Consider the following 21635-nt stretch of genomic DNA (forward strand, 5'->3'; position numbering starts at 1 on the left):
CCTCATGGCATTGTGTTCCCCCTGGGCAGGCAGGCTGCCCCCGGCCTGCCTAAATACCCTTTTGTCTGGGGTGGGATAATAACTGGTGGCCAAGCCGCTGGTATGGCACATGTGCGGCCGCTCAGCCCTAATGTTTGGCCCAAACAGGTGGGTAGGGGAGGGTAGGGGAGGGGAGGGGGGAGAGAGGGGAGATAGCGAGAGGGGAGGGAAGAGGCTGCATCTGTCCCTATACCCAACGACTCCCTCGCCTCACCCAGCCCCAGCTACCACCCCATAAGGTCTCACGAGAGAGGGAGGCAAACCAGAGACAAACAGGTGGAGGGGAATGGGGGGATTAGAAGAGGTAGATGGAAGACATTGTAAAACTGTCAAATAGGCCTTATAAGTAAGATTTCACTATTCTTGTAAGATTTCACTTGAATCAGACCAATACCCCTAAGCCATATTAAATGCTTGGCGTTCAGTAAGTGATGCCCTGTTGTCTTGTCTGGGCTCAGTGGCCTGTCATACTGGCTCATAGACCCAGAGAACATGAGACAGATACTATACATGACATGGCAATGTGTTTGTTGGCTCCACTTCCAAGCCAAAACACTGGCGTATTTATGCAGTGGGAATAGAGTCGGCTGGAACGGAGAACTAATTGAGAAAACAAAAGCCAAAAAGGGCAGGAGTTTGATGAACTGATGAGGAACACATATCATTTATTCAATGTTGTAAAGTGGAATGGGACTCAGCTTTTTGGATGTTTATTACATTTGTATTTGATTTATTACATTTTTATTGTGTTGTTTCTGTGTAATAAAATGCATATACTAATGTGTTTATGTGCCTTTATCAAAAAGACTTCCATCAGTTAGTTATATTAATATCTGTGCCTGGTTTAGCCTACCATAACTACACCTGGCTGAGCCTCTGCAAGCATTATGCTGGTGGCTGGTTATGGTCTGCTGTGGTGTGGGCAGGCCCAGTAGGACATGGGGTCTGAATCCAGCAGTAGTGTTGGATGGGCCAAGGAGGGTAATAGGAGGGCAGAGCAGTAAGATGATTGGGAGCAGAGCGGAGTGGAGCAGGGCACGCAGACTGGGCTCTCCTCATTCTGTCTAATTCTCCCTTAGCTCAGCAGCATGGTGGACCTGGGCCTGCGTGGGTTACAGCTGATGGTATTGTGACAGCTGGAGCAGCTTCCCCTGATCCTGCACTGTAAAATAAAAAAAAGAAATTATTCAAGGTGTCCTGGAGGTGGGAACAGGGTCTGAAGGGAGGGATGTGAGGGACAATGTTGATGGAAGTGGTCTCTCTCTGTGTTTCCTCCATTCTCCTTTGACATACTGCTCTTATACTTGTTACATTGCGACTAATATTCTTTACTTAGCCTAAATGACAGTAAGCACTTTGTACATTTCACATCTTTAATATTCACAAAAATGTGTTGTGCTCAGCTGTGCACCCCTATACTCCACAGAGACATGGTGGTACATGAAGCTTTAGGGGAAGGGTGTGAGTCATGAGGGTCAAATGTCCGATTATACCCCAGTCACTGTGGTAGAGAGGGATCAAGGCACTGGTTGCCAAAACGCACTGTTCTATATCCAGCCTCAATAATCCGACCCTATTCATAGGTTGCACGTTTCGTCACAATAATGTTTTTAACGTTTGTTTTAGGACTAATGCCCAGCTGAGCATTCTACTCAATGCAGTCTCAATGGGCGCTGATGAAGATTTTGTCTAAAGAGCATTACTGTGGCTTGGAAACACAGGATATTTCAAAAGGCAGCCTGGTCTCATAGACTAGACATAACATAGTAAATGTAAATCCGGGACACTCAAATTAGGCTGAACGAACCTAAAGGTCAAGAACAACTTTAGCATTATTGGCAAATTAGCAACTTTGGAACTACTTACTACTTTTTAGCTAATTTGCAACTACTTAGCATAGTAACTAACCCTTCCCCTATCCCTTTAACCTAACTCCTAACCCTTATCCCCTAGCCTAGCTCACATTAGCCACCTAGCTAACGTTAGCCACAACAAATTGGAATTCGTAACATATCATACATTTAACAAATTCGTAATATATTGTACTAAATTCATAACATATACAAAATGGATGATGGACATCCGCAAATTAATACATACCATATGAAACGTAACATATTATACTAATTGGTGTTGCGAATTTGCATTTACTATGTAATGTCTACCCCTGAGTCCAGGTTGCAAAGAATAAGTAATTAGTAGGACAAGCTTTTGTCATCGTTGTGATGTCTCCAGATTGACAGATTGACTTTAGATGCAGTATAACTTTAGCTAGCTAGCTAAGATTGAGAGCGCCAAAAATTGCGACCAAGTGACAAAGGTGCAACCCATGAATTCTCTCTCAACCATTGAGAAGTCAACAGTGAAACTGGCCTTGGAACAGTGCTTTGGGTAACATACCCCCTACACCACGAAGAACACAATTCAACCTTGAATGAGGGATCAGATTTCTCCTGCCTTTGATCAAGATAATGAAGTGGTCCAGTGAGGGCTCAGTCACCTTTTCTCCTAACAATTCGATGCAATCTGAGCCTTTGTGGACGTATTATGAAGTAGGCCTACAGAACAAGAAACACAGTTGAATAACAGTGAGAGGGGCTTGGAGGACAGCAAGTCCTTTCCTTTCCCTTATCATGTGCCCACATTGATAACAATAACCTCTCAGTGAATATGAGATTTTCATCTTGAAGCAAAGAATAAGTGAAAAGGCTCTGATCTGAGTGGAAAAGTGGATAAGTATTGGTGTTCTAGAATTTCAGTGAAAAAAGTTATGCTTTCGCTTCCCATAATAGATATTCAAAGCACGTTGGGTGCATAGTTGTGCGCCATGACTTCAAAAAGGCTTAGACTCTGTCTGGATGACAACTCGAAACAGTTCATTGATGTATAACACTTAATGGGGAAAAAATGAAATAAAAGGAGCTGTAGTGCTGTCTGTCGGGGGTGCTCTACATTAACCTCATCCCATTCCCAACTTCTAGTCTCGTTACTAACCGCTGTCCATCTAGGGGGGTCTCTCAACTGTAATCTGTTGGTTTCAGCTAATTAATTTCTGGTTCCTTATACACTTTCACACAAGGGTATCTTGTTTGCTGGAGATTAAGAGCTGCCGAGAGTTCGTTAGAAAGGTGTAGCCTTAATTATCAGAGGCCTCATCGCGTGCACCTGCCTAATTGCCATAATGAGGTGTCTCAGTGGGATCATGTGGGAGAGAGAAGTGCCTCGCTCACTGGGACGCGCTTTGGGTGAGAGTGTAGTGGTGAGTCATCCAGCATCGAATCATGAATCTGTTTTCTTATGTTTGTTTAGATCAAAGCCTTCATGCGTTGGATATAGTCTGCATCACCATTTTTCTCTAGTTTCCCTGTCGAGTTGATTGATGGATGATGCTTAGGTAGGCCTGTACACTTTTATACAGGCCTAAGTGACGTTATAGATTTCTAGGATTAGAGAACATATGTGGAGGATAATATGAATTTCGCATGACCTTTCCAAACACAGCTGATGTCTACAGTTAAATCATATTATTATATGGCTTGTGGCCACACCAACGACCATTAGGGTTGTCAGTTCTGGGAATATTTGTTGATCAGGCGATTATCATTTCGCATTCCACCTCATTTCGAGCACTTTAGTCCCCATCAAGCCGCTGCGTGGAGGACATTAGATACATGTAATCCACCATAAAAGTATTTCCATTTGTCTCTTAAGGAGATTTTTTATTTATGGTTTGTTAGTCAAAGGGGGGTTGATAGATGTTTCCTCTCATGGAATGCTCTGTTAATCCAAGAGCTGTTAAATCCCTGGTCCTACATGGACTCCATGTTTAGTTCTAACTAGGTAGACATTAACTGACTAGGTATTAACTTGACCAATATACATAATAACATGTGGTTTTATTATAACATATGCTGAGATCCTGTAATCATCTTTTGGAGTTGAGTTTTCCAACAAAATATGATTCTTCCTAATGTAATGGATCACGCTACCCCCCTTCAAACCCACCTATCATACAAGTAGGTCGAGGCTACATCATGTTCTAATGAGAAACACCGCCAACGCCTTGAAAAGGCCCTAGCAACTGGCCCGATAAACGTCCATATTAATCTTCTGTGAGGGAACAGAAGACAAGCAGGGTAAGAAACTTACTGGCCCCTGACATCAATAGCCTGTGAATGTTATCAGTTTTTAATGACTTAACAAACCATGTAGTATTTAGTGAAATAGTGCTGCATCCCCAGCAACTGTTCAGAGAGGAATACAACATTTGTTATTGATTTGCACATAGATATTATTAGCTACAGCTAGCAAATATTATTTTTCACTTTTTGATCTGACTTTTGGACCTCAATGGAATATGTGTTAGTATGCACCTTTAATCTCTGAAACTATTTTGATCATTCAAATGAATAATAACAAGTAAGTCAAAAACCTTGGTCTGCTCAGTAAAAAGTATTCATTGTAGCTTACAACCAGGCATGAGCAATATGTTACAGTAGGACTATGTGAAAAGAATGTGTGATATTCTGCTTTATCAGACCTCCAACTAGTCCTGCTGTACTATTATCAGACCTCCAGCTAGTCCTGCTGTACTATTATCAGACCTCCAACTAGTCCTGCTGTACTATTATCACCTTTCCAACTAGTCTGCTGATACTATATCAACCTCCAACTAGTCCTGCCTGTACTATTATCAGACCTCCAACTAGTCCTGCTGTACTATTATCAGACCTCCAAACTAGTCCTGCTGTACTATTTATCAGACCTCCAACCTAGTCCTGCTGTACTATTATCAGACCTCCAATAGTCCTGCTGTACTATTATCAGACCTCCAACTAGTCCTGCTGTACTATTATCAGACCTCCAACTAGTCCTGCTGTACTATTATCAGACCTCCAACTAGTCCTGCTGTACTTTATCAAGACCTCCAACTAGTCCTGCTGTACTATATCAGACCTCCAACTAGTCTGCTGTACTATTATCAGACTCCAACTGTCCTGCTGACTATTATCAGACCTCCAACTAGTCCTGCTGTACTATTATCAGACCTCCAACTAGTCCTGCTGTACTATTATCAGACCTCCAACTAGTCCTGCTGTACTATTATCAGACCTCCAACTAGTCCTGCTGTACTATTATCAGACCTCCAACTAGTCCCTGCTGTACTATTATCAGACCTCCAACTAGTCCTGCTGTACTATTATCAGACCTCCACTAGTCCTGCCTTGTACTATTATCAGACTCCAACTAGTCCTGCTGTACTATTATCAGACCTCCAACTAGTCCTGCTGTACTATTATCAGACCTCCAACTAGTCCTGCTGTACTATTATCAGACCTCCAACTAGTCCTGCTGTACTATTATCAGACCTCAACTAGTCCTGCTGTACTATTATCAGACCTCCAACTAGTCCTGCTGTACTATTATCAGACCTCCAACTAGTCCTGCTTGTATATTATCAGACCTCCAACTAGTCCTGCTGTACTATTATCAGACCTCCAACTAGTCCCTGCTGTACTATTATCAGACCTCCAACTAGTCCTGCTGTACTATTATCAGACCTCCAAACTAGTCCTGCTGTACTATTATCAAGACCTCCAACTTAAGTCCTGCTGTACTATTATCAGACCTCCAACTAGTCCTGCTGTACTATTATCAGACCTCCAACTAGTCCTGCTGTACTATTATCAGTTCCAGATCTCTGTAAATCCACGGATTTGTGTGAGCAGTCGAACAAATTAAAATCACATGCTTTTTAGTGGTTTACTCCAATCCTGTTAGATTTCATTTTAAAACATCTAAATCTGTTATTATGGGTACAAAACCCTTTTAATTTAATCTTTGGCAAGATTATCAAATTCACTGATGATGTTACAAACTTAAATAAGTAATGCAGAAAATATAGGGCTGTGTTTGCTGAGCCTGGATAAGAGGGATAGTGCTGAATTAATGTTTGATATTATTATTATTATTATTGTACTTTAGTAGTAGTAGTAGTAATAGTAATAGTAGTAGTAGTAATAGTAGTAGTAGTGGTAGTAATAGCAGTAGTAATAGTAGTAGTAGTGGTAGTAATAGCAGTAGTAATAGTAGTAGTAGTAGTAGTAATAGTTGTAGTAGTAACACCAACGACTCCCTCTAACACCAACGACTCCCCCTAACACCAACGACTCGCCCTAACACCAACGACTCTCCCCAACACCAACGACTCTCCCTAACACCAACGACTCTCCCTAACACCATTCATCTTTTTTCCGTTTTTCTTGAATCATTAAACATTTGCCAAAAGGTCTCATTGATGGTTCAAGTCGAATTCTGCACAAATCTCATCATGATTGGTTGAGAGTGTCTTATAATTATATATTTTTTTTTTTCTCCAAATCGCTAATTTGAGAGGTCTGCATGTGTAGCATACGGATAGTGTGCCAGTTTTTCATTGCTCAAAGTAAATGATGGGTGTTTTGTTTACATGTAGCCATATATGCAGTATTTCTCGACAGTATATATGTTCCAAGCCATAGAGGATTTGTATCCATACCCGAGACTGATGGAAAGGACAAAAGAAAAGGGGGAACAAATTGAAGCTTTTCGAACTGATAATGAGAAAGTCTTTTGCATACTATTTTTGCAGGATGGTTCTTTTAAGCTGTTGCTTGCCAACATTTGGAATTAGGGACACATTAGCCTACTCCCACTTTCCAGACCATATTCTTGCCTAAATAAATCTGTCTGGAATATAATGTCCTTCCTAAACGGTATATCGTCTGATATATGAAAAAGTTCAACCAAAAGAATATAGCAATAATTGTCATTGTCAGCACAATAGTGGACGCGGTTGTCATAAATGTAAACTCATTATCGTGGTCCTCATTCCTAAATCGTTATCAACTGATAACGGTTGACTTGACTTCTAATAAACTACCAATAGCCCTATACATAGTACGCTATCATTAATTATATTAATAATACACATTTACATTTGGATATTGTCGTTTTTATTTATTTTATGAATGAATGTCCAATAATAGTTGATCCTGTCTAAAAGAAGGTGCTCATCACCTGTTTCTTTGTTGAAGCGTCAGTCGATGGCCTCGTAGCCTGTAATCAGAGATCATGTTCACTTACTTTGAGGTAATAATCTGGGAATGCGTTTTAGGGCTTGTAAAAATTTTCCCAACATCACGCGGGCCACTCACGCGTCTTGCGCAGGTTGCATCCGGGCGTCTCCAGTGAGCACTTGGTGTGGGCCTTCCCGACGGTGGTTATGGTGATGCGGTGCATGGCTGGCAGGACCAGGAGTGCTGTAGGCTAAGTGCAGCCTATTGTTGTGATGTTAACAAAAGATCGGAGGGATTAATGCAGCGTCTGCCGGTCCCATATGCTCTTCAGTGCGGCTTGCTTTTTATTAAAACTCCGAGTCTGACTGTAGGAATGGGGTCTTCAATATGGGGTATGCGCACCTGGCGTCTAATCTCACCGTCACTTGTGCACGCTTAAAATATCACTTTCAAAAGTTATAACCCTCAGTGAGCCTGTTGTGCCTCAGAATGTCACTGCACTTATCAACAAGACCTGATTATTAGTGCATTGTTTAGGTGAATGATTTATCCTGCGTCTTCCTTAGATCTCGATGATTAAACACATTAGGAAGGTAAATAAATCACATCCTTCATATGGAGGAACACATATGGATAGTTAGTGGCTCATTTATTTTAATGATAGGTCTACAAATGCAATGGGTGTTTTGCACAAGCATGTGACATAGCAAGATTGAATCCTGTATTTTAAACCTAATCCAGAAATTAGAATTACACCAAAAATGAAAGCAACTGTCTACGGATGGTGTTGGACCATCTGACATAAAAAGAAAAGGAGACAGTTGGATGAAAAAGCTTTAGATGATGGTGATGGTTGTGATTTTGTCTTCTTAGTATTATTAATTAGTATTATTTTTAGCATTATTATTATTATTCTCATTGGGTCTATTATTTTTATTGTTATCATCAGTTATCACCATGGTGTGCATGTGCGTAAAGTTGTGCGTAAAGTTTCCCTGCTTAGAGTTTCTCCTCAACGGAATATGTCAACCCTACTGTACTACACTGTCTGACCAGCCAGCCAGCTACAGCCCAGCCACAGCCCAACCACAGCCCAGCCACAGCCCAGCCCAGCCTGGTCTGACAGTTATTTAGCAGCCGATTTGACCTCTAAAATAATATTTGTTGAGTATGAGCATTCATAGATAGTATACATGTTGTTATTTAACTTGTGTTAAACCTAATTACAAAGGGTTTTTATTGCATTGTATGAGTTAGTTGATTTTTGTTATATTTCCATTAGAATCTCTCATGAATAGCTTATGTGCTGTGAATGAATCAAATGTATTTATAAAGCCATTTTTACATCAGCAGTTGTCACAAAGTGATTATACAGAAACACAGGCTAAAACCCCAAAGAGCAAACAGTGACGAAACCTAGAGCGGAACCAGGCTCTGTGCGCTAGGGCCCAATCCGAATCCTTAATTCCTGCGCCTAAAATTAATTCCACACTTTACACACATATCCAAATTACGTGCGCTTATATTTGGGATTTCCCCTTATGAACACTGATCATTTATGGTCAAACCAAATGCTTATAGCCGACCGAAAGTTGTCCGTTATTATATAAATCTTCCTGCAAGTGACCTTCAATTTCAAACATGGAAACACATTGTACAGTCTGGAGGGCAGAGGCCAGTTGACACTGCACGAGGAGACGCAATCTCTTTAACATGCATGCCACAGACAACTGCATCTATTGTTTACATTTGAATGATTATTGTTTCATTGTTTGTTACATATACGTTTTTAAAATGTATTATTATAATTTTTTTTTACAATTACTAGGCTTCTTGCACTCAACTAGACCTTTAGGTTGATACAACTGAACTTTCACTTACATCTAAACTAACCATCTATTATAGCTGATAATAATGATGATTTACATTACACACACGAACACCAACACGCACACACAAACACGCGCGCGCACACGCACACACGGTTCAGTCACCACTTTTTCTGAACTAAGGGATAAAATGGAATAAAAAGAATGAAATCCAAATCTTTAGCCCTCTTTTTAATGGTTCAATTATTTCAAACCCGGGTTTTAATTAGTGTGTTTCTTTTACTGAGGACTCGAATGAAAGAGAGATTATTGGCAATGTCAAGGATGCTAATTGAATGTTCGACTTCTTACAATTACTGCATAGGCATGAAGTAATTAAAGATTCGATTGCCTGTCTGACTTTGCCTCAGTCAACTCACAATAACGTTAAATACTCAGAGTCAGACTTTCAAAAATAACCCGGAGCCGACGGTAAAACCCTTTCCCCACCCACTTTCTTTGCCTTCGCCAGATTTAGTTTTGTAGAAGTTCTCCATTGAGCTCCAGAGGACTCCGGGGTGCCAATTGTTCTCAAACAGTGCACCCCCTAAATCAGATTCTTAAAAAAAAAAAAATACTATCAAGGCAGGCTTGAAACTTTGTGCAATGACGAGTCGTAGTGGAACTTTCCAGAGAGCTGTGTTTCAAGATATTTGAATAACTTAACTAATCAGACATCTTTTGTTACCCTTTAATTGATTTCGGAAAAAGTTTGCAGAATATGGGCAGCTTCAGTTTAACAATATTATTACTAAGTGGCATGAATCGTTGCTATAACCTCATTATTTTTGTAGAGATCGAGTCAATCCATGAGTTGAACAAAAACTCAGTCAAAGTGTGTTTGTAGAGAGGCTGCTTTTAACGAACTGGTACGGTAGGCCAGCTTTTGGAATGCAGGGTTGGGCAGAAGCATGCGGCGGTCTTTGAATGACTGTGCCCTAAAGAAACCCCGCTAGTAAAATATTGGGATTAGTTTCTTTTTGAGGCCAGGATTAACACTACTTTCCCAAGAAGCACATTCCTGTCGCTGAGACTATCTGAAATGAGGGACCGGAAACTAAGAAAAAGCAACATATAAAAAATGTGCTATACACTGGCTGTTCGAGAAATACATAGGCCCTAAACTCTTATTTTGTATAGCAAAAATAAACGACGCAGGCTGATCACTGTCATCGTAGCCTATTTGTTCACTGTCATCGTAGCCTACCACGGTTTTAACGTCGTAGAGTCAAATCCATGTTTTGTGTCTGTGGGTTTGACAAAGAAAAGAGCAACAACTATATTGTATGACTTGAAATAGGCCTACTCTGGTATTATTTATCCAATGTATGACTGAAACACCATTATTGTTTTATTTATTATAATAATGGTCAATGTAGACAGTAGGCTGCGTGTTTACCGTTTGAGACTGATTGGAGGATATTGAACGGCCAAGTGTGGCTAATGATTGCTTACTAAGATAGCAATTACAGACCTAATTAACACACCTCAATTCAATTCGTTCATTAATTTCGTTTAGAAAATATCGTAATCTGGGGTAAAATAATATCATGGCATAGGCCTCCTGCAATATATTTTGGCTACCAAGATTTTGTTTGAATTTTTGCTTGAAAGGCTGAAGTCAAGTCAATATTTAGCAATAAACATATCCAACGTGCATTCTCTGTCAATTCATCCAATAAATAGTATTATGGCTCTTCCTATGAATATTTATTTGTTCAATTCAAGGTGAGGGAACATACATATAAACCTACTTCCACAGGGTTTAATCCATATCTGATGTCCACGGATGACGTTGTAAAATACATAAATATGTATCAACACACACACACACACAGTCAATAGTGAATCCATATTTAGTTCATTGATAAATGAGGGGGTCTGATCTCAGGACCTTTATTTATGTCTGTTCAGCGGTGGGGTCACACCATTTTTGGAGCCATGTTAGGGATCCACAATCAACGTGAGTGATCAATGGATAGGGACGCGCTAGGAGGGACGCGTCCAGAGAGGTCTCAGCAATCGAATTTCTTTTCCAGTATCCCCTCAGATGTTCTACCATATGTTTGGACAGTCAGGTTGTCTCTTGCAATAATCATTATTTAACCATTATCCATTATTTTCTTGTTGTTCAAAAAGTTACAAATCTATTAAAATCACAGCAGAGAGTCATCGCTGATGCGAGGGAGCTCACAAATTGCATACAATACAACAGATCACAGTTTCGAAGGCTAGCACAGATTTAAAAAACAAACACATATGTACCATTTATATAAGACACACACTGATTGTCTCTTAGAAACTACATTTTGATTCCTTATAAACACTTTTTCTTAAATAAAGTAGTCAATCCGTGTCGCCTCGGGGGAGCGCAGTCCACACAACATTCCTGGTCAAAGTGTTCCTCCGCCAATAGGTCGGCAAGTTGTAAGAGGCTTAAATGAAGCCTGTCCATCCCAAGCACTTAACCAAAAGATTGGCTCCTCTACCAATGTTGTTCTTGAATAAGGATTTGTCCGTGGCTGTGATGTACCATAAGTTACTACGAGTCGACTTCAAGTTTTCCTTCAATTAACCAACAGGTGCTGTACTGTAAGCATAGAGGTACATACACACTGACAGACAGGTGAGATGGCTTCAACCTGTGAGGTTAATGAAAATAAAATATCTTTGCCAGTGCTAAAATAAATTATGACTTCTCTTCTGCTGGACCGGGCTAAACTTCATGCCAACAACACGAGCCGCTACGGAGAGTCGCCCCCCCCCCCCCCTCTCCCTTTCTCTCTCGAAGTTCCTTACCGGCGACACGAATAATCAGTCTTTTACGGATATATCTTATTGAAGGATGGCAGGGCTATATGTTTGATTTATCATCATTATCATCGTTTGAATAGTTTACATAGCCATATTGTTCTTTTCACAGGACTTGGAACTTCCACGATGAAGTCTGGTCTTTATAATCCAAGCAATCGGCATTGAAATTCAGCTTCCAGGATGCCGCTTGGTCCTTATAATCCAAGCAGTCCGCCGTGGAGTTGAAGCCTAGCCCCGAGGCTCCGTAGCCCTGAGTGGAGAGGGATGCAGGGGACTGGTTCAGATGGCTTGTGACGGCGTTGGTGCTCATAGGACTGAGTGTCGTCCCGGGGCCAGACAACTGGTGGTGCATGGGTGTAAGGTAAGAACCGCAGTCCATTCCGCCGAAGTATGACGTTGATCCGGCATAGCCTTGGCTGTATCCCGAGGCCTGTGTGTAGGTCATTGGGTAGGATCTTTGCATGCAGGAGGAGGATGTAGAAAGAGGGTCAGCCAGTGGAGAGATGGAAGCTGGACTCCAAATAGATACCGGTGCGGTGCTGGTTGATATGGAAGGGACTGAAGTAGTACTTGAGGGCGGTGTGAACTGGCCACTCGCCCCGCTCTCAGAGCTCGCTTCCCTGGCTGGAGAACTCTTCTTTTTGGCTGGTCGCACTTTGTTCTGCCCCCCGTTCTGCTGCTGCTGTTGTTGCTGGCGGCACTTTGCCCTTCGGTTCTTAAACCAAACCTAAAATAAACACAAAATAGCAAACACAATTAATCACCCAAACAGTAAGGAAAGGTTCACACGTAAAAGCCTATTTGCGTCACATAATAGGCTTTTACGTATGAACCAGATAATTTTGAAAAAGTGTGTTGTGTTGATCATAGACTTCGGAGATGTGTTATTATACTGATGTTGAAAAGCACTGCTTGACACAGTAAACGTAGTCTGAGTAGTAGTCTATTTTGTTTTTCAAAGCTTCTGTTTATGAATGCCATGCCAATTACTGTTATGGCCATCTGTCTCCTCTCGTTTGAGTTGCCACAAACAGCGGAAATTTATTATTCAGTGATAGGGAGTATTTGTGCCTGTGTCAACACTCACCTGTACACGAGACTCTGGCAGATTGATTTTCAGTGCTACCTCCTCGCGCATGAATATATCAGGATATCGAGTTTTGCCGAACAGTGCCTCTAAAACGTCAAGTTGGGCGCGTGTGAAAGTCGTCCTTTCTCGTCTCTGCTTGCGGGGCGTCGCTGTTGAAAATAAACATATGCACATAACTAAAAATGTTAATTCTACCCACATAAGATTATCAGAATATAAAGTAGGGATATTGAGACACAACTGTGAAACAACATTGTTTAATAACATGTATTTGCTATGCAGGGCTAAGACGAATTCAGGACCAATGACATTTTACAAACATTTAGTGAAATAAGAATTTTCAAGTCAGTACAACAGAATGCAAAATTTAGTTGATGTCTTGCCTCATTTCAGCATTATGATAATGCATTATTAACATTAATCCCTTGGTGTTAAAAAGCATGTTTTAGATATAAATCAGTAACCAGAGGCATTATATCCATGATGGCTTTACGTGATTTGACCCTAATTGGAAAATCTAATCAAATGAAGAGTTGACATAAATTATTAAAGCATCCATGCACACGCGTAAAAAGTCCTGGAACTTACCTGGGTAGCCCACGGATGGATGCAGAAGGTCCATTCCGGAGGTCGTTAAGCTCAGTCCATTGACTGTGTAAGGTGGTTGCTTGAGATACGACATCATGCTAATGTTGGACTGGGGGGTAAAGTTGGAGAAAATGTTGAAAATTGGGTATGGCCCGTTAGATGTCCTTGGTTGTTTATTGGTTCTTTTTCTCGACGTCTCGATTCTGCCGCTGAATGTCTATTGCAAAAATCATAAAAAGAGAAGAAATTGAGCAAAGCAAGTTGCATCCAGTTTAAATAGCATTTGATGGACTCAGCGCTGTGATTAGTTGGCAATAAACCCTATCCAACCGCAGTGTGCTCTTAAAACAGTCCCAGAGCCCCAGCTGTCCTCTTCAAGAGAGCGTGGCTCATCTTGACAAACGTTCCTCCCTCCCCCCACTCCCCCCTCCAACACCCCAGGCCAAAAAAGCAACATCCTTAATTGCAACAAGTACTCTCAAAGAACAAAACACAGTCGCTCAAATGCACACACATTGGGACGCAGCAAGGATCATCATTTACATAGAGCCCAGCTAATTGTCTCAAATATAAGGGAATTGATTGGGGGCCATTTGCCGAGACAAAGACACTGTAGGCCTGATAAATGAGACTGATAACAAAAAACCCTTTGGCGAAAAGTAGCTAACAATGCAGTCAACTTATCGGGCCCATTTTGTACTGTAGCCATTTCACTAGGCCAAGCTTTTCACCCTGCCTCTTGGTTTTGTCCGCACCAGTAATCGCTGTAAACGTGAATAGGATGCCATTCAAATGTGAAAAAAGAAGGCTACTTCAGCTAACAATTTAAAAGTAGTATGGAACTCGACTGTGCCCAATAGGTTCTTCTCAATTTCCATCCTAATTAATTGCTTGCTGTAATTAGATTTACAAGGTTGAATAACGTTCAGAAGGCAATCGAAATGTTTTAATAACGAGGCCCACGCTTAGGGGACTTGAGTTAACCAAACAGGCAACCAACCCTATTAGCAGTTATAGGCTAACTCCCTCCCCCTATCTCCCACTGTCAAAACGCCTCTTGACTAATTTAAGGTGTTAAAACCCATTAAAAAACCCTCAGCCTTGGGCTGTAGGAAACATCAGCCCTGCCAATCAAACTGCTATAAAGTAACCTATTTAGACAATGTAGATGATTCATGAAGGGCCTGGAGTATATAGGCCTAGTTCCCTTTTAATTGGCCTAAATAATGTCATTTATTGGTAAATACATGCTTCATTAATGATTTATTGACATTGGTTATGAATCAATCAAAAAATAATATTACTCGCGGAAATATTCAGTTGTTGAACTGACTAATGACACAGCACAGGACTAACTTGAATGTATTTGATAGTAGGTTATGCACTCTCTTCAGGTAGCCTATAGAGCATGGACATTTCCATTTTAGTAATTTAGCAGACGCTCTTATCCAGAGAGACTTACAGTAGTGAGTGCATTCATTTTCATACTTTTTTCGTTCTGGTCCCCCGCAGAAATTGAATCCAAAAACGCCATGGTTGTGGAAAAACACTTTCTCAATGACTTTAAATATGTCTGATTTAAAGAGAGGTTAACAACTTAGTTCCATGAGTATCTTCATAAAGATTGAACAATTCTATACTATTGGAATATTTAAACCTGGAGAACTGGTTTAAATAACATTTATGGTACCCCCCCCCCTCCCCAGTGTCTCTTGATTATTCGACCGGAGTGGCATTTTTTAATATCCATCCAACGGTTTTTTTCCCTCCACTCAATCTGTCACACTTTAAACAGACTTCGTCTACCAGTTGCACACCCGCTCAATAATAATTACCCTGTCCAAGAATTAATTATGATAAATGTTTATGTTGATGAATTAACGAGATAATCCGGGTGGCACGCGCAGCCTAATTACAGGACGCTATCCTCAACTCTGCACTGCATTCAGTCATAATAATAATAATTTTGCAGGCTGAAGAAAATAAGACAGGTTCTTCTCTTTCATTTAATATCCATATGCCATGCAGAATCATAATAAAACAGTTCATACGACGTTTTTCGTTGTTGTTAGACATATGGATAGCCTAATGGAAACAGATCAATATAGGACTATGCTAAATGTTTGCCTATAGGCTATATTTTTAAAAGAAACATCAGGTCTATAACTTGACTAACACATTTCCAGATAGTGTTTTTTAGGCTACTCAATCGATATTAAAGTGTTAGAAAATATTGTAAGACTTTTTGTTACGGACAAACACACCTGTCCCTCTAACAAATAAAACGATTTTTTTAAGCAAATGTGGGCCATTTGTTATTTAAGCTGTAGGTCAAGCGTAATTTGTATAAACCAAAGCAAACAGCTCATACGCTAAAAAAAAGAGCAAAATGTTTGAGATGTTAGGCTATATTTCAGAGAATTGCCAGGACCCTCCCGCGTGCCCTGTCACGACTGTCGGTTCCATATAGGACGGTAGGGGAGGGAGGTGTTGTACAGGCGGAAAGAGGGTTCACTACACGCCTCCTCAATTATCGCCCTTTGTCTGCATGTATTTTCACACCAACTGAGAACATTCACTGGAATGCATTCAGATTGAAGAAAGTAATCGAAAGAGTAGAACAAATATTAGCTATTCAAATTTCTCCAATACAATATTTATGTTGAAGACAAAATTACGGCTCAAATTATTAGCCTTATTTGGCTATAAATGTAGCTACAAACTAGCGCTGAGTTTTAAAATTACAGAATTCATTGTCACATTTAGGACAGAAACTGTGTCATAAAACTGTTTTCCAGTTTCCTACAGTAGGCTTCAGGCTAAAATGGAAGATCCATACACAATACACACCAGAGTGTTCAATGGTCTAATGAGTTTTGTTTAATCCTTCGATTAACATGTGTCAGGACGTTTCTCTCTTTCTCCAGGTTATGCAAGGTGTTAATTGACCATAAATAGTTGTCCAAACACAGTGACCTAATAGGGCCTAATACACTATCTAATGAATTGTATTGTTATATTGTTAATTTCATTTAATTGATATATATTTCTGCTGTGGGATGTTGTCTGTATAGCGTATAGGCTAATAGGTAGCCAATACATCCTTTTGTTGTACAACAATTACGACTCCTATACATATAATGGTAGGCTATAATAATAGTCTAATAATAATAATAATAAAAATGATCATAATAAATGGCAACTTACTCTCGATTGTGTGCCGGAGTAGAATGTTCTTTGTCCAGTTCTTTCCTTGAATAAAATAGCTCTCTCGAAATCCTGTAATGTAAACAATCAAAAGTAACTGTCGCTTTGGATATATTCGAATAAAAATACCGACAAAACTTTAATCTTCAACACTTGCACCAATGTATGGGATAGTGCAAAAGCGTTTATGATGGTAAAATACATGCGGTTATGATTTGTTAGTCTGTTCTGGGGAAGTTGCTGGAGTTGGATTTGTAGAGAGGGCTGGCCAATGAAAACGTCTGGAGGACTCGAAGCTGGGGTCTGTCTCTCTCTCTCGCGGGGAGATTTGCTGAGAAGCAAATGTCGCCAGCTACGCTTTGACGCAAACTCCTCAGCCAATGGCAGCGAAGGGGCGACCGACAACATTTTCATCCCTGAACTGAGAGTAAATTAATAATAAAACCTCAAACTTACAGGGCTGGAAATCTTAGCAAATGGATAGGAGCAATTGTGTCCCTGCATCAAGACTCATTTGAGTGGTTAATGGACGGAGCACATTTAACCATCACAATTGACATGATCACATTTTAAGTCTATTTAGCACACTGAAGTTAGAACTATAATTATATAAACTGTTCCCAATTATGGTAAATATGAAACTAGCCCCACGGTTAATAAATGGTTATAATCAGTGGGAAAGGTAAAATCAATAACCACAGTATTTTAATCTTACGAATAATGACTTATAACAAGAGCTAAAAACAACATGGAGCATTCCCTACGAATCCATGACAATTCTGGGGCCGATGACAAAAACCGTCCGGGCGAAAAGCAGGCGCTTCAAGTGGAGGCTAAAACACGGTCCTCTCACATTCCATTGCGTAGCAAGGGGGGATTTAAGGAGACTTATTTCCTTAAAACTGTCCTCCCATCCACAGAGCGCCCAGTCTGCTCTGATCAAGTTGATATAGCAAAATTCAGCCAGGGTACAGGGAATACTATACGAGGCGGACTAACCGAAGATTTGGCCCTTATATATTATTACCAGATATAATACTATTTCCTGGTGGTGTATTTTTTAAACAAGTTAATAGCTTTAAATATCAGCCATGTTAAGACATGCTGTTGTGGCTGGAACACATCGACAGAGAAAATACCATCCCTGCAGGAGTTTGGTGACATCCGACTTATTTCAGTGGATGCATTTTTCCTGCACCCTTGAATTGACTGGAGAACTGTCGGCCACTTACACTTCAGGAGAAAATCAACTGTTTTTATCTCGCAAAGGTATGACTATTTTAAATTCATGTGAATAATGAAAACGTCATTTTTTGGATATTCAGAGTTATTCAGAGGCCTACATTTTGAATGATCGCTTCACAAAAATGTATGATATGTGTACATAATAACAGGTTTAATAGTTTTATGGCATCCCTCTACAAAAAAAAAATCACATAAGTTATTTTTTTTCTATAATAATATTATTATTATTATTGTTATTATTCGCTTTACAATTAGGCCTAAGTACTATAGTTGATTAGTTGATAGATCAGACAATCTAACAGGTCCTTCATTGATATTGACTCAAGCCACAACTATTAGCCTACGTCACTTGTAATGAATGTAACCTGTATGCGCACCAAAACAATATGCCGAGGGTTTTGGCACGCCTTGGTAAATGTATCATCTTAAGGAGCTTTGAGGAACACCTACACACACACACACACACACCACACAACACACACACACACACACACACACACACACACACACAACACCACCACCCCAACCAACACACCACACAACACACACACACAACACACACACAACACACACACACACACACACACACACGCACACGCACGCACACGCACATACACACACACGGACAAACCCGCTCACTTCAAACGGATTCGAATATTGATTTAGATTTGTAAACAGAGACAGAACCTGGGTTTTATAAATCGTCAGTTGCCTCTCTAGCAGTCTTAAGAGTAGCCTAGGCTAAGTCAAAAGTGCAGTATTGAATCGTTAGACCTGTGTTTTTACGCAATCAAACACATTGACTAATGTAAAAATCTATATTATTTATTTTGACAGACTTTGATGAATGGAAATCGTCGGGGATCACGCCGTCTAGACTTTTTTTTTCTCTATCAATCTTCTGTTCCGGACTCGTCATGTTTGCATCTCGACTGGAGTAAAGTTTTCCAACATGTGATCTAGTTTATGACCGGGGTTTCTTCAGCCTACAGCCGTTCTCTGTCTGAGGGATGTATAGGGACATGGCAAGTTGTCAGGTATCTGTTAATACTGTATCTGCATTTTCTTCATTTGTGTTTTTGAAGTAAATTAGCCAATTCCATTAGTTAACATTAGGGATTTGATTGTCCCGCGGTGCTTTTGGGTATAGTAATAAAAAACAAATATATATAGGTATTTGTTTATACGTATATTATGAAAGTAAGCTTTCAAAGTGGTCCCTCTTTTTCTCAGGCCTCTCCTTGAATTCAAAGGCTTTACCCAAAGAAAGTTTCATTATTAGGCCAAATCAGAAGTGATGTAAAAACAAACGAAATTTTTTCTTTTTTTCTTATGTTGTATTGTCATAAAACATAGCCTTTAAATTAAGCAAATTAAAAGCTACGAAGGCCTTGCGGTGTGCTAATTTTAGGCTATTGAAATCTATACTCATTTTAAGGCCTACTTTTCAGCATGCCATTTCGTTTTTTAGGCTACCTTTATAATTATTAACTCACGAATACTAAAATAATAGCCCGATCATAGAGGTGGCACGAGCAACCAGAGCTATCGAATAACGCACAGAGGTTGTTTACCTGCATTAATAGCCTAATACATTACGGTGTTGTGTGGAAAATCATTGTGCCTGATATCGTTATCCGTAGCATCGCGCTTGCTCCTCGCCGTTTAAATTGCTAAATTATTTATTAAATTCAAACACCAGCCCTCCTCGGGGACTTTCTATCTTAAAAGGAGGACGATGTTTAAAGGGAAAACGAGTTAACGCCTCTGGCAATCAGCGCTCCCACTGACTCCCGGCTAATTGACAAGGACGAGGTCTTTTATCTGTGCCTCTGGTAAGTGAACCCGGGGTTAAGAGTTGCGGGATTCAAATCCCAAATTCAACACAAATTGGATGTATGAATCAAACTCTACCTATACCTATTCTTCTTCCTCTTTTCATCTATTCGCACTATGACTTACCACTTTACACTTTAACCTCAATGTTTTTTAACCGATGATTAAATCCCCGTTGCCTTCTCGTGTTCATGTAAATGTATCCCATTCATCATCATTCATCACCATGATGCAATTATAAAATATATATATTTACACCGTTTTATATTTACACAAATGTAACAAAAATAAATATTATACATTTTCAGATGTGCGCTCTTCGCTCAATCTCGCTCTCCCTCTCTCTTTCTTCCTCCCTCCCATGCACACTTCTACACACGTCTCTTTTTTAGACTAGAATAGAACAAACAAATACATACATATGTACTGTACATACATAAAAATACATACACAAATAGGCTAGGCTACATAAAGCAAGCTGCTCTTCATTGCTTGGTTGTGTCGAAGCATCACGTTCCTCCTCGTTTTAAAATCCCGCGTGATGACTGTGGAATGTAAGGGGATTTTTTTCTGCGCCAAAACTCAATATAAACTGTTTCACCTTAAAACGGACATAATCTCAGGATCAAGAGAAGACGTTGACAGTCTACTATATTGTAGGATTCATATCTGTGAATTAACAGCATAAAGGACCTTCAATCTTTTTGAAATAGCCTAATATAAGGCCTTATTTTTCTATGAAATAAAGAATCCACGTCAGGAATTTATAATGAAAAACAACGAATCAAATAAAACTATTCTTCTGCAATCTCATTCATTCAACCAAGGATGATTCAACATTATTATTAAGATATAACTTAATTTAGGAGAACCTACCGAACCCTTTAGTTCGTTTTATAATGCTCAATCATTTGTTTCTTCAAGCGACTGTTGTATACATTGTATCTTAAATATGTTATGCTGGATATAATACTAAATATAATAATACATGTATAGTGTAAGAATAACAACACAATGAAAATGTACTTGTACATGTAAATATAGTTCGTTCAGGATGCTATTAGGCCCATAACATTGTCACTGGTTGGAAGAACTTTTGTTCTGGTAGTTTATGCAGTGCACATTATATATGAACCTGAGATTCTGAGATTGTCAAGCCATAATTATTTGTTATTGATCCGTAGTCGATTTAAAAATACCATGATGATTGATATTGGTACTATAATTCATGTTGAGTAGAAGTGAAAATAAAATAAATAAATAATAATTGTCGTACACGAAGACGAATGAAATGTGGAGAGCATATTTAATGTAGTTGTAGATGTCGCCTCTGGCTTTGTGAGTAGAGAGAGAGAGATATGAGCAGAACAATGGTTTATCACAAACTGTATTGAAATGAGTTCATCAGGTTTGATGGATGTGCTAGTGTCCTGGTGAAGGTGTGTAAGTAACACAAGGCTTCAATGAAAACCTTGTTTTATCTGCTATTCCCTCATGGCAAGGGGCTAACCCTTTGCCTAATGTAACATGTAACATTGACCTTTCAGGTCATCAATACACATTCAAAGTATTCCCCTGGGTTTAGGGGGCGGCAGGCATTTTCACTGTCATTTTCTCACAGTCTAATGAGATGAAGGCTGAAATTGTACACTCTCCTGCGTCATGTAGTGTGTTTGTTTTTATTTGATTCATGTTGTAAATTAAATCCATGGTTCTGTTTACCATTTGTACCATCATTATACTGTATACTGAACTTGTAGAATCACACACTGTGTGTTGTTGAAGAACTCTGCTATCTGCTAACTGTTACCTACCATATTTAGTCAGGATCTGCTATCTGCTAACTGTTACCTACCATATTTAGTCAGGATCTGCTATCTGCTAACTGTT

General features: G+C 39.7%; 1 protein-coding gene and 2 long non-coding RNA genes across 4 annotated transcripts in view; 1 reads left to right on the forward strand and 2 right to left on the reverse strand.

The window, feature by feature from the left end:
- Positions 1-638: 638 nt before the first annotated feature.
- Positions 639-7448, reverse strand: LOC111968341 (uncharacterized). The gene is made up of 3 exons (XR_002877873.2): positions 7236-7448; positions 7099-7137; positions 639-1201 (listed from the first exon to the last, which is right to left on the reverse strand). It is a non-coding gene; the product is annotated as an uncharacterized lncRNA (long non-coding RNA).
- A 281-nt stretch (positions 7449-7729) lies between these two features.
- Positions 7730-16986, reverse strand: LOC111968704 (homeobox protein OTX2). 2 transcript variants are annotated; one of them, XM_023994510.2, is made up of 4 exons: positions 16665-16986; positions 13458-13674; positions 12867-13018; positions 7730-12506 (listed from the first exon to the last, which is right to left on the reverse strand). In XM_023994510.2, the coding sequence occupies exons 2-4, from the start codon at positions 13552-13554 to the stop codon at positions 11883-11885; spliced, it is 873 nt and encodes a 290-aa protein (XP_023850278.1). In that variant the 5' UTR covers positions 13555-13674; positions 16665-16986; the 3' UTR covers positions 7730-11882. The 2 variants fall into 2 exon arrangements, with proteins under 2 accessions (XP_023850278.1, XP_070301276.1); XM_070445175.1 differs by lacking the exon at positions 16665-16986 and having other exon boundaries at positions 13458-13848.
- Positions 16987-17502: 516 nt separating this feature from the next.
- Positions 17503-21635, forward strand: part of LOC111968705 (uncharacterized) — a 7026-nt gene continuing 2893 nt past the window's right edge. The window contains exons 1-2 of the long non-coding RNA XR_002877907.2: positions 17503-17933; positions 18747-18946. This is a non-coding gene — a long non-coding RNA (uncharacterized lncRNA). The remainder of the gene's footprint in view (positions 17934-18746; positions 18947-21635) is intronic.

Source organism: Salvelinus sp. IW2-2015, linkage group LG9 (assembly GCF_002910315.2).
Source record: "Salvelinus sp. IW2-2015 linkage group LG9, ASM291031v2, whole genome shotgun sequence".
NCBI classification, from domain to species: domain Eukaryota; kingdom Metazoa; phylum Chordata; class Actinopteri; order Salmoniformes; family Salmonidae; genus Salvelinus; species Salvelinus sp. IW2-2015.

What these genes read in the sequence shown, in the direction of transcription:
- LOC111968704 (XM_023994510.2), bottom strand. Translation starts at nt 13,554, where the DNA reads ATGATGTCGTATCTCAAGCAACCACCTTACACAGTCAATGGACTGAGC. An exon ending in TCCATCCGTGGGCTACCCAG is followed by an intron (nt 13,019 to 13,457) that starts GTAAGTTCCAGG and finishes TATTTTCAACAG; the next exon opens with CGACGCCCCGCAAGCAGAGA. An exon ending in TGCCAGAGTCTCGTGTACAG is followed by an intron (nt 12,507 to 12,866) that starts GTGAGTGTTGAC and finishes TGTTTATTTTAG; the next exon opens with GTTTGGTTTAAGAACCGAAG.